This window comes from Melanerpes formicivorus, unplaced genomic scaffold (assembly GCF_026170545.1).
Source record: "Melanerpes formicivorus ecotype bairdi unplaced genomic scaffold, bMelFor1.0.p_v2 SCAF_25, whole genome shotgun sequence".
NCBI classification, from domain to species: domain Eukaryota; kingdom Metazoa; phylum Chordata; class Aves; order Piciformes; family Picidae; genus Melanerpes; species Melanerpes formicivorus.
In genome coordinates this window covers 11,378,041-11,393,501 of record NW_027142377.1, presented here as the reverse complement: position 1 = coordinate 11,393,501, position 15,461 = coordinate 11,378,041, and the positions used below count along the sequence as shown (strand labels likewise).

Sequence of the window (15,461 nt, the reverse complement as noted above, 5' to 3'; positions counted from 1 at the left end):
TCCTGTGTCACAGCCAAATGTTTCTGTTCAGCCAGGCTGGTCTTCCCCACTGGCTCTTCTTTCACCACATGGGGAGAACCTGCTCCTGCATCCTTAAGACTTCTTTATTGAGGTATGTCCAGCCTTCCTGGTTGTCAAATCAATTAATATAGACTAATAAATCAAGGTTTTTCAAAGCAAAACCTTGCACAGGGCAGCAGTATTCACTGCACCATGGTCTAGGTGAGCAAGACCCATTCTCTGCCTTCCTCAGATTACCTCTTCATGCACAATTAAACGTGGAAGCAATGAGAATCCTACAACACTGTCCATCTTTATTGCCAAGGTCCACAAGGAACCGTGTTCTAGGAGTGCCTGTTAAGAGCCCACCAAGGTGAGAACATCATACAGCACAACTAGCTCCTTCCCAGCATTAACTCTGGGATTAGAGAGTCATGGAATCATTTAGATTGCAAAAGACCTCCAAGATCATCAAGTCCAACCATTAACCCAACATTGCCAGGTCATCACTAAACTGCTTCCATCAGCACCACAACAGCTCCAGGAACAGTGACTGCATCACTTCCTGTAGCAGCCTATTCCAGGCCTTAACCACTCCCTCAGTGAAATTTCTCCTCATGTCCAAACTAAACCTCCCCTAGCACAACCTGAGGGCCTTTTCCTCTTGTTTCATTGCTTTTTCCTTGGAAGAAGAGACCAACTGCCACCTTGCTGCGACCTCCTTTCAGGCAGTTGTAGAGAACAAGATGATCTCCCCTCACCCTCCTTTTTTCCCAGGCCACACAAGCTCAGATCCCTCAGCTGCTCCTCAGAAGACTTGTGCTCTAGCCCCTTTACCAGCTTCATTTCCCTTTGGATATGCTCCAGCATCTCAATGTCATTTTTCCCAACTGCTAAATTTAATGTAAAGAGCTGTTTAATGCAGCTTACTTGATCCATATACACAGACAGAAGTGCTGTAGTACAAGATTCCAGTTACAGGTAGATATTTCATAGCATACTGAATATGGCACCATCACTCAACAGATACACCAACTGTCCCTCCGCTCTCCCACTGAGAGCAGTTTCCATTTCAACATTTATATGAGACTTTACATGAGATAAAGCTCCTTTACATGATGAAACTGTCTGGCATCAGCTGCCCCTTCCACTGTGTGATCTGGTCCTGACATGCATGACCCAGCCAGGGACACACGCTTGAGACCCAGAGAGCTGAGAATTAGCTCCTCCTCATCGCCTGCTGTGGGTTGTCCCTTTATGCAGCACTCTCTGAAGTCCGATTACTGGGCAGGGCATCACTGGGAGAAAAGTTCAAGATCTCTTCAAATGAAGGGCCTTCGTCCTCGGGGGGTATCTCTGCCTCAAACATACGCTGGAGCAGAGCATCAACTGTCCTGTACCCTGCAGGTGGCAAAAACCCAAAAGTTAGTTTAGCATCCTGTCCTGTTTCTCAGCAGAAGTCAGCTTGTTGCTACCTTAAGGTAGCCTCCCATGTTTCACGCTAAAGAAAACAAATGCCTCAAACATTCCTGGTGTTTCACCCCATCTGTTTTTAAGTACTAAGGAGAAGATCATTCTTTTAAGATTTAACCACTTCTGTTCTTGGATTTGGGATCACTGTCAACTACCATGACTGAAAAATTCAAGGCTGGGGAACTGCTAAGACACAGCAAGAAGGCCAGAAAAGTAATTAAACTAGAGGAAAGGAGTGCATAGTCACCTCATGATCCAATCCAGAAGAAACACAGAGTGCACATAGGAAAGAGAAGAAAAGGGGCTTCTTGGCCACAGCAGGACTTCAGACACCACAGCAGTGCCTTCATAGGCTGGCTAGTGAAGACAGGCCAAGTTAGAATAGAGGAAGAGAAACAGCAAACATTAGAGTGTCCACAGATCTCAATCTCTAGCTGGGTTTTAGCTGCTTTTATAGCTCAAAGGAAGCAGAAGTGCTAGGAAGCTTCCTCACAGACAGCTAAATATGGGGACAGTTCAGAGCCCTGGGCTCTTAAAGCAGTGGGTACACTGTAAGGCTGCACTTACGTTTGGAGGCAATTTTGAACACCAGCCCTTTAGACTGTGGCTTTGATCCACCTTCTCCCTCAAGATTATGGTCAGCATTCTCCATGTTCTCAAGGAGCTGTTCATCCTGGAGCTCATCCCTACACAAGAAGGACCAGAAGTGAACTTGGGGGAGGGGGAACATCCTGCCTCAGGGGCCCACATGTACCCAGCAGCAATGGATTGTCTCAGGCAGGGCCCATACCAGTTGTAGTGTTTTATTTCCAGCACCAATCCTGTCCTCTAGACTGGAAGAGCTCACTGAGGCCAACGTGAATAGCCTTCTGCTCACATCGAGACCAAGTCCACGTGGTCACGACAGATTAGAAAGATCTTTGTGACAAGGAAGGGGAGTCACAGCACACACCTCAGGGCAGAGGGTGGCTTTTTCCTCCAGCCCTGCCAAGATAGCCACATCCACTACAACCCTTTAGGGGGGCTTACTCTTGAACTCCCATTCCCAGCTCCTGGATTTTCTGTTCAATGGCTGTTTCTACTTCACTCTTCTCCAAGGAATACTCAACAAAGAAAGCTTCCAAGATGAACGACACAAAGATACTGAAAGAAATGAACAGAATAACACAGCAGCATTTCCTTACTGGCACTTCCTTGCTTTTGGGCTTCAGTTACTGTCAGTGTTCCTAGGCTGTGGACCTACCACATAGCTCCCCATCCCCAGCAGAGAAGGGGATGGAGCGCTGAGTCAGAGCAGCACACAGTGGACATTAGAACAGATGCAGCAGATTCTCTATTGCACAGAGTCATGATCTTTTTGGTTGGAAAAGGCCTCCAAGGTCACCAAATCCAATCATTAAGCTACTACTCCTAGGTCACTGTGGTGGGTTGAAAGTTAATGCTAGGGAAAAACATCTAAACCACCACCTAAAACCACCAGTCACCACTAAACCATGTCCCTCAGCACAGTATCTATACGGCTTTATAATCCCTCCCAGGATAGGGTCTCCACCACTTCCCTCAGCAGCCTGCTCTAGGATTCAATAACTCTTTCATGGAAGAAAGATCCCCTAATATTCAACCTAAACCTCCCCTGGCACAACTTGAACAAGCAATAGGACAAGAGCAAACAGCCTCCTCAGGAAACCAATCCCCACCTTGCTCCAACATCCTTTCAGGGAGTTGTAGAGAGCAAGGAGGTCTCCCCTCAGCCTCTTTTCCCCAGGCTGAAGAACCCCAGTTCCCTTGGCTGCTCCTTATAAAACCTGTGCTCTTGACCATCTTCCAGCTTAACTGCCCTTTGGACACACCATGTCCTGCCTAACAATCACACTATGTGCGACCCCAGAATCATCAGAGCTCTCTAGCAGGGAGCAGAGGCCCTCTTCCCTCCAGAATGGAGGGGGGCAATCCAAAACTTACTTGACAATAATTATCACCATCACAATGTGGAAGGCAATGAAGTACAACTTTGCAGGCTGAGCTGTCACGTTGGCAAATCCATTGGCAAATAGTATAAAGGGAGTTAAGGGCAAGAGTGCTAAAGGAGAACATCTTCCTGTGGGTTTCTCAGGGAGGAACCAAACAACACCACCCAGCAATGACCTTCTGAACAAATCCCTCAGCAGGGACCACTTCTCTGTTATTGGCACTACGTGTGGGCACTGTGCGAACCAAGGGGAAGAGCATGGATCAGACTAGTTTGGATCTTCTATCACAAAGGATATCATGCCACTGGTTAACTACAGTGAGCTCCATCAGGACAATGAAGGATGACGCGAAGTTGTTGAAATTGTTCTTGCAGTATTTCCCACGGGCAAACAGAGAATCCTTGAGAGCTGGGTTTCCACATTCCAGGGCATGAGGAGCATTTGAGTTTGCAGGGAAGAACTGGATCTTCCCATGGAATAACTCCATGCCAATTATAGCAAATACACAATACACAACCTGGGAAGAGAAACCCCATTGCCTCCTCCTTCAGTAAGCAACAAGACCACAGAGTTTCAGCAGGATTTTGTTGCAGACAAGACAAGCTGCTGAGGAACAGCACGAGTCCAAGAGACCCAAGCCACTCAAGAGCAATTACCAGGAAGGAATAATAACCCAAGTACAACTCATGGAAATGAAGTATTTTCAGATCATAATAGAAGGTACTTTTGGGAAATTACTTGAGAAACTGGTTTCTCATTCAGTCTCTTGCCTAAACTATAGTTTGATTCCTTACAATGTGAAGCCTAGACTGAACTTCCCTAGCCTCACTTCTCCCAAGAGCAGAGAGGCATATCCTGACCTGTCAACCAGCAAGAACCCAATCTTTTTGCACACACATGTGCAGTGATCAAGAATCAAATGAACACTTAGTTTCAAAAGTCTGCCAGATACATGCATTTGTCCTCTTGGAAATAGTGAGTGAAAGACTTAAGACACATTGCTGTAAAGCTGGAGTGCTCTGAGCTAAGAATTAAGGATTTCTTACCAGAGTCAGCCCACCGAACGTCAGCATTGTTGGTATGATGTTTATCAGTGTGTTCATGATGACTCGGAACCTACAGCAAACGACTCATGACAAAACCTGCTGTGGAGAGGCTCTTTTGAAGCCCTTTCTTATCATCACATCCCATCCAGCACATGCTCCCAGAGTTTATAAATAAGTCTCCATAAAGACTGCAGCAACTGGACTCATCCCAGACACATTAAGACAAGGCCCTCAGATACTTTGAGTGGCCAAGGTTAATCCAAAGCAGTCATGCAGAGCAATTCAAGGCACTGTCTCAGCCAGTCTCTGACACAGGCTGCCCCTATAAAAAAATACCTCTATCCCATCCTGCTCATTACCTTTGAATGCTGTCAACAATCCTTATCAGCCTGAGGACCCTTAAGATGAAAACAATGTCCAGGATCTGTTGGCTGTTGTACTTTGTGGCTGAGGAAGGAAATAAGTTTTTTGTTATGAAAAAGAAATAGGGAAGCTTAGTAGACAAAGCATGGTCTTGTTTGTCACAAGTAAATCCTTGTTAAAGGCTATTTACAACAGGTAGCTATAAAAAAGAGACTGGTTTAGTTCTTAGAATCCCTGCAGGAAATTCATTGTCTTGTCAAAAGACCTCCCGAGCCCAAGGTGATGGGAAATGACAACTCAAGACCACCGAGTTTCCCAGGTGCATGCAGACTGCTCAAGCTGCACTTACTCGATTTCAAGGTGGTATTGAGTATCGTTGCAGTCAAGGCAGCAAAGATGATGAGGGTATCAAACCTAGCACGAGGGAAGGCAGTGCTGTTAGATTTGTGGGGGACAGAATGGGGTATTTCAGCTGTCACATGACATAAAGGGACCCCTCTTCTGCACATCTGTGCCAGGCAGCCACATATCATCTCAGAGGATTTGTGGGACGGGGAAGACTTCATAAAACACTGTCCCCTGCCCAGACACCATCTGCACATTCTGCAGAGTTACTTTTGGTTTAGACTGAGGCAGAGAGCAGTAATGTCTGTCAGAGCCAGATCAGGCCAGGAGAGAGCACCATGTCCTCTGGCATGTACAATCATTCTAATTAAAATGATAATGTAATCTAATTACATCTGGCACATGAGTTGAGCAGCCCATCTCTCCAAGAGACTTGCAGCTCTTGAGCTGGACACAAACATCTTGTCCCATTTCCCACCACCTTTAACACAAACTGTCATGCCACTCACCAGTTCCAGAATTGGTTTTTGCCGAAGAATGCCCTTGGTTCGTAAGTGTACACTTTCAGGAGTATCTCAATTATATACAAAGCAAGGAAGACCCACTCTGCATAAGAAATATAAGGACTTTCCTCATCCAGAGCAATGAAGATAGCATTTATTAGAATGATCACATCATAGGTCCAAACAAATCCCCTGCAAGAAGAGGAAGAGAAATCAGTTTGCCACTCAAAGTAAAAGCTACACAGTTATTTCAGGATTTCTTTGCCACTCAAACATTGGTAAAGGTAGTTTCCTAAATGGCAATCAGCTCTGCCCAGCCTGAGAGCTTAGTTTTACTGTAGTGTTTAGCTTTGCCCTCTAAGTCCAACCTTAAATAAACTCTGACTGACTGGAACTGAATTTTAAGTAATTGAAGCAGCAAGCCTTAACAAATCAGACAGAAGAATTGGGAGAGGTGTTTGGTACACCACACGGGTGTGCTGCAGTTGGAGGGACCTGGACAAGGCGGGAAGTAGGCAGAATCCCACCATATTCTAAGGGAAATGCAAAGTACTGCTCCTAGGGAGGAATGACTTCAGGCACCAGCACAGGCATCTGTCAACCATCTGAAAAGCAGCACTGCAAAAGATCTGGGATCTTGGTTGACAAGTTGAACATGAGCCAGCAATGCACTCTGGTGGCAAAGAAACCAGACAGCATCCAGGGTTACATCAGGAAGAGCGCTGTGAAGAGGCTGAAGGGATTTTCCATCTATTCAGTACTGGGGATGACATGTTTGGAGTGCTATGTTCACAGGTGGGCTACCCAGTACAAGAGAGACAAACAGACCAGAATAGGTGTGGCAAAGGGCCACAGAAACAATGGGATAGTCTAACACCTCTCCCAGAAAGAGCTGGGATTGTTCAGTCTGGAGGGAAGAAGGGTCAAGGGTGTTCAAGATGTATAAGTACCTGATGGGAAGGTGTAGAGAAGATGGAGCCAGATTCTTCTCAGTGGTATCCAGTGAAAGCATGAGAGGCAAGGGGCATAAATGTAATTTATTTTTGTTTTAAACTGAGGGTGGTCAAACGCTGAAACAGGTTGCAGAGAGGTTATGGACTCATACCTGGAGATGCTCATACCCCAGCTAGACATTGCCCTGAGTAGCCTACTCTAGCTGACCTTGCTGTGAGCAGGGGGTTACACTAGATCATCTCTAGATGTTCCTTCCAAATTCAGAACTTGAGTAATTCTACAGTTCCAGGAAGCCTCAGCTGTGAAACAGAGTGCTAGCAGATCATAGAACCAGCTTGGTAAGAGGTGATGAAACAGCACAATGCAGCTTTGCAGCAGAGACTGCTGAGGTAAGATCACCTTCAAGTGAAGTGCATAGTTTGGTCCTTCAAGAGAGGCCATAAAGCACCTTTTGCTTGCAGCAAAAGCTATTTACATTCAACACCTACAGAAGATCTGAACAAGTGGGACTGGAAGAGGTAGGGACTCACCAGTCTAGTTTCTCTGCACTGAAGGTAGGCTAGGAGTGGAGCTGTCCACAGATTGCTTAGAAAACACAATCCCCAAAGCTTGCACTTTTGGCATGACACCCAGAGAAGCATTTGCTTGCAACACCTCTACTTCACAGCCCTTTGAATGCTAAGAGCTGCTTGCTCCACCAGCAGAGCCTCACCTGTGCCTAACCATGCTGCGCAGGAAGCGACTCACCGCCGACTTGTACACACGAGGCATCCACCGGCCCAGAGGGTGGCTGCGGATTTTCAGGGTAATCACCTGGATGTTGAGAAGATCTGCCAGCTGTAAAAAGGACTTCTTGTCTGCAGGAGAGAGCACTGAACATCAGTCTGCTATCGTTAGAAGGCAGTAGCTGGCAAATGCAAATCTAAATGCACACAAGCTGCAGCAGTCTGGACTCCCTGTCTGCTCACAGCAGCAGGTAACATCCAGGCTCAAAATGTTGTCCACCACAAAACAGTCAACTCAGTACTCAAGCAGCTCCTCTGCCCCATTCCTGGGGGACTAGCTCAAGCCATAGGCCAACAACCAAAACAAATCTTTAATGATCAGAATGGGCACTATCTAGTGTGGCGGCTGACCCATCTCTCCTGGCATCCTATCTCAAGCAGAAACAGAGTGAGAGACTCCAGAGGACCGTGTGGGAAGCCACATTGCTTGGAGAAATCTAGTAACAGGGGAGGCTTTCCTTGTCCTGTGCCGAGAACAGAAGGTCATATTCTCCATGGAAGGCTCAGCCTGATTTCAAATGGCCATGAAGAGCTGCCCAGAGCATCCATGACACAGGCTACAGTGTGGGCAGAAAGAAAATCCCAAGAACATATTATGAGCCTAGAGGAAAGTAGGAAGAGGGGCCTGGAGTTTCTCAGGATCCCTTACAGACCACAAGTCCCAATGCCAAAACCCTCAAAGCTCCTCTCCAGTCCCTTCAGCATAGCAGGGACCCACTGCTCACCTATGAAATTCTTCTGCTCATCATCTGAGATATGCAGCAGCAGCTCTCGGTGAGAATTACTGATATCAGGAGCCACCAGCTTGACAAGCTGCTTCCAGCGGGCTTCTCTAACCACAAACTGTGCTCCTTCCTCTTCCTTCAGCAGGTTGAAGGCTTCTATCATCTTGCGGCGCTTCATGTAAGCAAGCTTACGGATCTCGTTCTGGAGAGCAAGGAGGACAGAACAGTGTCTATCCAGAAGACACTGACAGACAAAATACAGTGTCTAACAGGAAAGGGATAATGGAGACCACAGGGTCTGCATTTCCACAGGTCACAAATGTGTCCACACATGCTTCCCATCCATAAGTGAATACTGCTGAGACTAAGGGTGGAGATTCTCTTCTACACAAGTTTAAATGCTTAAGAACCCTATAACCTTGGGAGACCAGTTTCAGGGAAGACCTAGCAGTCTGCTTACTGAGAAAAAGCCAGTCCCTTCATGGGAGCACCCAGGCATTTCCAGCTGTTTTGATCACAAGTACCAAACTGACCTACTCTGTTTGGGTAGAAGCAGCAAGAGTTCTGACTTACTGAAAGCCAAAGAAATAAAGGGGAGGTCTAAGAGCACACGGCATGGTAGAAGTGTGCACAAGTTTTCCAAAGGAAAGGCAGATATTTCCTTGCAGTTTTATAGAACAGCAGCAGTCACTGATCATCATTCATCCCTTCAAATATTACCTTCAGGTGTTTTTTGTAGTTGTTGTATACAACAGCCAGGAAGAGAGACATGAAGATATAGGTGTTGACGATGACAAAGGCAATAAAGAACAGGGCATACCACGAGCTGAAGTCAAATGCTGGCATCCTAGAGAAAGGAAGAGAGATTGCTACTTGCTGGGCAGAAACATGGAAAGTAAGAAACCACAAGAAAAGTCTTCCAGATAGATTTCTCAGTACTGGGTTGGTGAGCCAGGTAATACCCAAGCAAAAAGAATGTGCATGAGTTCAGTTATAGAACAGTTTTCTTCTACCAGCTTTCCTTCTAGTCTGTCATGCTCCAGTTGAAGAGATGCAGAAGAGAAAGCACAGATTAACCTTCCATCAGCGTGGCTAAGTGCAGTCTGGAGTTTATGCCTCACTCATATGATGGTTATTAGTTTCACAGACTTTCACTGCATTCATATCTCCTCTTCCACTCACTGTAAAACTAGTGTTAGTTCTCAGACTAAATGCCTAGGTTCTCTTTAACATCCTAGTTCTGTTCAGTACATCTCAGCACACAAACAAATCTGCCATTCCTCCCAGCCTCCACCCCCATCTTTGATGGCACTTCCAGAGTAGAAACCCAAGATGGGAACCCAGTAATAAAAAATGAAGATGAAAAGTCATCAGTGTTTTTAATTAAACTTTTATAGAAGTCTTCCTAACTTCAGATTCTGGTTCAGAGCCATCTTCAGAACATGAAAGCCCTGCAGGCTGCCGCTCTGAAGTACCTTGTTGTGCAAAATAGCATTGTTCTAAGCAGAGATCCTGCCACTAGGAGCAGGACACTAGCACTCACAACAGGAAGACTGCAAGCTCAGCATACATACATGACATCAGGACTGTTTGCTGTTGTCACCAGCACATAGAGGTCAAAGACAATTTCTAGGTAGTTTCTGAAATAGGGCAAGCCTTCTGCTGTCTGGAGATTCCTAGATGGAAAACGACAAGCTGAAGTTAAGCACAGAGGTCACATGTGCCACCACATTACTGCACACAGCAGCAGTTCTTGCATTCACTAGGAATCACTTGGAGTTGCCAGATTCCCTCTTGCACCAATGTACCACATGCTTCCCACCCAGCTCTGACCAAAAGAAGTATTCACACCTCTCACCAAACAGCTTCAAGGCCATGAGAGAGAACATGAGGAGGCTAAACATGAAGAGCAAGAAGACATAGGTGATCTCTGGCAGTGTGTTGCGGATGCTGCGGAAAGCTCTCCGAATCTGCCAGGGAGAAGGGAGTAATTTTCAGAGTCAAGTGATACCTGTTTTTTTCCCCCTCATCATTCCATTTATACTGGACACCTACACAGGAACAGGTGGAGTGGGACAGAATTCCATCACCCAGGAGAGATTCTGACCCAGATGGGGCAGCTCTATTCTGCAAGAGCAGGCAGCCTTTCCTCCTCATTCCTCAGAGGAAATGCTAGAAGGAGATCCTATTCATAGGCTATCATGAACTCAGCTAGCCAAAGGACAGCAGGCCCTGTGGCACCAGACCAATCAGGAACAGAAGCCTATCACACCAGGCCACAAAACACATGCTGTGATCCTGCTCCTTCCCTCCCTCCCCCAGTCCTCCACATAGCAGTAGTTTATTCATTCACCAGTCAGGACCAGAATGGTCTGGGGCAGCAGGGCAAAGATCTCCCCACAACAAGAGGAACCAGAGTCCAAACTGCCCACCTAGACTGAGAGTTCAGCTTCTGAGAACAGCATGACACTTGTGATTGTCAGCCTCAGAGATTTCCAGAAATTAAAAAACTGGTCTTTGACCCAAGGAGAAGTTTTCTCCTCTGTACTACTGCCCATGTGCTCACCTTCTGAAGGCAGCATCTAACTCTGCTTACAGAGGCAGCTCCTCTACACAGGTCAAGCAAGTCACAGACCTTACAAGAAACACTCTTCTTTTGCCCTGCAGTCTTAACTTTAAGTCTGACCTTTCCTAAATCATCACCACACCATGTCTGGGCGGAAGCTCTAGTTCCAGTCTCAAGAGCCCCCAGGGCTCTGGACAACAATCACCCAGCCCACAGGTACAGGGAGTAATCTTTCAGTACTTTGCAGAGAGTCCAGGTAGCACCAGTTCTCTCCATTTCAAATTCTTGCTTCATGCTATCTCTGAGGGGAGCCTTCATCTGCCATTTCTGCACAAACCCCTTTCTTGCAAATCCTCAGGAGGCATGAGGGTGTCCCTAAAAGGGACCTTGCACCAGTGTACATCCCCGCGGATCCCCTCCTTACCTGGCGACTCTCTGCAAAGTTGATCAGGAAGATGGGCCTCACAATTCTTGACCACCGAACGCTCTTCATGTTGTATATCCTGAGGACCCCATAGATGGCCAAGTCGGTTAGGGATAACTGCAGAAGAAAGAAGGGTAATTCCCAGAAGCAATGTTGGGAACGTGTCTGGATGATGAAGACAATAGGGTTAGCTGGTGAAAGACAGGTGCACACACAGGTTTGTGAGAACAGGCCCAACTGCCGGTTGATTCGGCCATGGCTCTTGCAGAGCCCTCTCACATCAGATCTACACTACTAGGAAAGCGCCAGGAGGAAAAGCCACCTCACAAACTGACCAGAATGGCAGCCATGATGCAGATGTTTTTGGTGTCCTTCCAGAACACGCTGCGATGGGTGACTCTTGCAAAGTGCGTCAGTCGGCCGAAGAACACCAGGAGGCACAACACCTCGACCAGAGATGTGACCTGCAAAGAGAGAAGGGGCAGGAGTCACAACAGCCAAGAACAGTGCTAGCCTTCTGCACAGGGGAGGGTGTTCAGGCACAGAAAGTCTAGGCAGAACCAGCAGCAAAGATTTTCCAGTTGGTTGTGCTGTAGTCTGTTTTACAGGCTCACAAATCTGGCACCAAGCAGCAGTTTCAGGTTTCCTTCTGTGAAATTCCCTGCCAGTAAATCTGTATTTACCTGGGATTCAAGGAGAACATTGCTTGCAAGTACACTGGTGTTAAACAAATAAAGCCTAAAGAGAAGATAGTGCTGGCTCTGCTTCTGCTTGCAGCCACATAGAAGCCTGGAACTGTTCTCCAAGATACAACAGGACTTTGTCCACTATCACATCAGCTATTCCTGATGGCCATGATGGATCCATTAGTCCTTGTGCTCTAGCTCCTATGGCCTTTTGTGTCCCCATTTCAGTAGATCAAAGATATCAACAGAAACACCAGCATCAAGTATTTCCCAGCGCATTTGACGAGTACTTTCAAGCAAGAAATCCTTGGTTGCTCTACCCAGTAATGCAATACTAATTGTACTGCTACACCTACACCCAAAACTTACCAGGAAGGGGAGAGGATACACAGCAGGTTCTTCAAACATTGCAAGGGACAGGTTGAGGAAGATGAAAAAGTAGGTGGCTGTTCGCATAGTCCAGTGATTATAGAGACGATAGAGCCTGTAGAAAGAAGGCAGTGGCACCATACATAATGGGTTCAAACACACACTGTCCCTGTCGTGGAAGAAAGGGTAACAGCAGTGTAACTTTTCAGGGCCAGGGATTTAGCAATTGGTTTCCTGGCCCTTTCTTATGGCCTCACAGCTGACTGAGGAAAAAAAGCCCAGGAAGGTGGAAGATAGTTGTTCTTCAGTTCAGTTTGAGACCGCAACATACAGATCTGGTAAAGCTATTTCCTCTTGGCAAAACCTTCATTCCCTGAGTATGGACTCCTGCTAAGCTCAGGCGCCCACAGGATACACAAACTCAGTCTGATATGTAATCTAATACTCTTTCTTTACAGGTTAAAAAGCAAAAAGATAAGTCACCAGGAAAGATGTATGGAACTGCACAGTCAACTGTTTTAGAGCTTTAAGCATTATCCAGCTCTAAGCCTCCCAAAGGAGGTTCCACGTGATGGCAAGCAGACGCAGTTCATTTAGGTAGATGCAGAGCAGAACTACAATGCAGATAGTTCCCTTGCCAATAAAAAAAGGTGCCAACAGTCATCCCATCTGCCAAATAACCACCTGCACACAGGGTACAGGTCAGATGACAAGCTATTATACCCTTAGTAACACCACCAAAACACAAGCATATAAAACCTGCTCAGTTCTGCTATTTGGACTAAGCATACCTGGGCAGGACATGAGTTTTTTTCATCCTCCTCTTAAGGTTTACTCATGGAAATAGCTTGTCTAAAGCAATCCCAGCCTGAGGTAAAAGTCACCTCTGAAGCTGCTTGGCCTCTTACCATCAGCTAAAAGCTAAGACTAGGAAAACAGTTTTAAAGTTAAGTGAAATTCCCCAAGTCATCACCAATTAACATAAACTTTTAACTACCTCTAGCAGCTACTGGCCTTTCTGAAACACACCCGAGGCACCATACTTGGATTAGCTCAAATCTTGGTAGGTGATGGGTTGGTGTCACCCACTGCCAAATCAACCAGTAACAGTTGTGACTACCTGACACAGAGCTGTTATCCCAACCATGCAGCTCCCACCACTAAAACCCTTCTATTTAAACCCAGCCCAGTCACACTCCAGAACTTCCTTCCACACATGCAAGGGCTACACCAAGCTTCCCATACTCCTCCTTCCCACAGAGGGCTACAGCTTCAGCCTTAACAGATTCTAACTATTTTTGCACCCACAAAAAGACAAGATTTTATCTTCTTTCCCATCCCAGACATACAGAAGCACAGAACCCCAACTTCAATCCAGCTCTTGACCCCTCGCCCTCCCTTCTCAGCACCCAGCTGGAGAACTCGAGTGGCTCAGCCCTTTGGACACAGCACTCCCCAAATGTGATGTGTTTAAGGGGACGCAGACCTCCTTACCTGACTGCCTCCGGGGAGGTCTTGAAAGGAATATTTCTGTTGTACTGCGCATCAGAGACAAACGCTGCTGCAAGGAGAAGATCCTGTGGGAGGGAAAACAACACAGAAAGCTGGTCGGTGGGTGCTGGGACCTGAAAAAAAACCCTCGGGCAAAGGCTCAAAGGAGATCCTTTTCACCCCAGGGTGCACTACAGATGCGAGAAGCGGTACAAGGGATGCCGCAGCTTGCCACATCCGCATCCCTGCTCTGCTAGCGGGAACCCAGCACCCTCCTAGGAGAAACCTCCTTGCTCCCGGGCGGGACTCAGTCCGCTACCTCCGAGGCTGCCTCCGCCATGGCTCGAGCAGACGCTTCGCCTCCCCGGTCCCGCCGTCTTTAACAGGGCCCGCCCCCGCCCCAGCGGAAGGGGTGGGCGGGCGGCTCCGAGCCCTGCCACCAGAGCTGTGGGCGGGGATGGGTCCGGAGGCGCTGCGGCCGCGCGCCGTGCGCTGGGCGCTGCTGGCCGCCTTCGCGGCCGGGGTACTGGTGGGCTGGCAGGCGAACAGTGCCCGCCGCCGGTTCCTCCGCTGGCGCCAGCGCTGGCTCCAGCGCCGGCTCGCCGCCACCAAAGAGAAGCTGGAGGCGGCCTGAGCCCGGAGAACATGTCGGTGCGTCCCTGCTTTTGGAAGCCGATCTCCTCGCCCTCCGAGCGGGTTTAGGGAGGTCAGCACGACTCTCTGGTTCTCTTCTCCAGCAGCTTAGCCTCGGCGGACGCTGCGGGAGCAGGAGCAGGAGCAGATTAATCCTGCGATGCCGTTGGAGCCACGTTTGAAAAGGACTGGTGAAAATGGCGTGGGAACGCTGCTGGAAAAGGACAGCACCTACTGAATCCCAGGACCTTCAGAAATCAAGATCCTGAACCCTACCGGTCTGACCTGACAGAACCTGTGGGCATAGGGATGATGACAGCAGATGGATTTCTGTATTTCAGGGGTTTGTCTGTCTTTGTCCTAAGTCTGCTACACCCCAACGCTGCTGTGCTCTGGACAAGAAATGCTGCTTCTACATTAAACTATCAAAAATCACGGCGTGATGTTCCTGGGTGTATTTATTTCTCCGACGACTGAAAACACACCTTAGGGGCACTTGCAATGAGTGACGAAATGTCATTATGTAGTGAAAAGAACCCCGTGGGGTCAACTAAGTGGTGATGGCTGTGTCTCTTGGTGGCATGAGTGAGCAAATTAAATGAAGAGTGCCTGTGGCTGTGAATTTCTTGTGCTTTGGACACAAATTGTGGAACTGTAATGCTTGCTTTCTTCCCCTCCCACTGCTAGCAAATTTCAGGGAGTCTTTACTGGGGTCTGAGAGAACGGGCTGCTACTGCTTTGCACTGGAGAATTTACTGCCGTAGGAACAAGGTTTCAGACCCTTGAAAGTTCCTTCAACACAAATACCAGGACCCTTGGAGTGCCTTCAATACAAACACCAGGACGTGCAGTATCGAGTGTGTGTTCTGCTGTGTTCAGCAGAACGGCTATTAACCAGAGCATGTGGTTCAAACCACATCATCTCGGATCAAGCTGTACTCTCTTTACCAGTGAAGTGCTGATACCTTTTCACAGTGTGTCTTTTGGCGTTTTTAGCATCAAGACTGGCAGAAATGGGGCTTCTGTACACCATGGCCTAACCTGCGTTTGTGGAGGCAGGGGGTTAACAGGCGGACTTTATGTTCATAAACATCTAACTAAAGCCATTGTATGATTACTCCTAAGTGT

At 47.5% G+C, this 15,461-nt stretch overlaps 2 protein-coding genes across 6 annotated transcripts; one reads left to right on the top strand and one right to left on the bottom strand.

Moving 5' to 3' along the window:
* Positions 1-894: 894 nt before the first annotated feature.
* LOC137448614 (two pore channel protein 2-like) lies at positions 895-14,067 on the bottom strand. Of its 4 annotated transcripts, none has more exons than XM_068153340.1 (20): positions 14,020-14,067; positions 13,704-13,786; positions 12,210-12,324; positions 11,490-11,618; positions 11,155-11,271; positions 10,016-10,134; positions 9,739-9,840; positions 8,885-9,011; positions 8,165-8,366; positions 7,367-7,511; positions 6,651-6,685; positions 5,707-5,803; positions 5,202-5,266; positions 4,849-4,936; positions 4,490-4,559; positions 3,741-3,960; positions 3,436-3,526; positions 2,503-2,616; positions 2,041-2,159; positions 895-1,401 (listed from the first exon to the last, which is right to left on the bottom strand). In XM_068153340.1, the coding sequence occupies exons 1-20, from the start codon at positions 14,038-14,040 to the stop codon at positions 1,256-1,258; spliced, it is 2,205 nt and encodes a 734-aa protein (XP_068009441.1). In that variant the 5' UTR covers positions 14,041-14,067; the 3' UTR covers positions 895-1,255. The 4 variants fall into 4 exon arrangements, with proteins under 4 accessions (XP_068009441.1, XP_068009439.1, XP_068009440.1 ...); XM_068153339.1 differs by lacking the exon at positions 6,651-6,685 and adding an exon at positions 1,721-1,826 and having other exon boundaries at positions 1,292-1,401; positions 5,707-5,892; XM_068153338.1 differs by lacking the exon at positions 6,651-6,685 and having other exon boundaries at positions 5,707-5,892.
* Positions 14,068-14,108: 41 nt separating this feature from the next.
* MTLN (mitoregulin) lies at positions 14,109-14,765 on the top strand. 2 transcript variants are annotated; one of them, XM_068153344.1, is made up of 2 exons: positions 14,109-14,351; positions 14,441-14,765. In XM_068153344.1, exon 1 carries the CDS (start codon positions 14,158-14,160, stop codon positions 14,332-14,334), a length of 177 nt encoding a protein of 58 aa, XP_068009445.1. In that variant the 5' UTR covers positions 14,109-14,157; the 3' UTR covers positions 14,335-14,351; positions 14,441-14,765. The 2 variants fall into 2 exon arrangements, with proteins under 2 accessions (XP_068009445.1, XP_068009444.1); XM_068153343.1 differs by having other exon boundaries at positions 14,113-14,351; positions 14,438-14,765.
* The last annotated feature ends 696 nt before the right edge of the window (positions 14,766-15,461 follow it).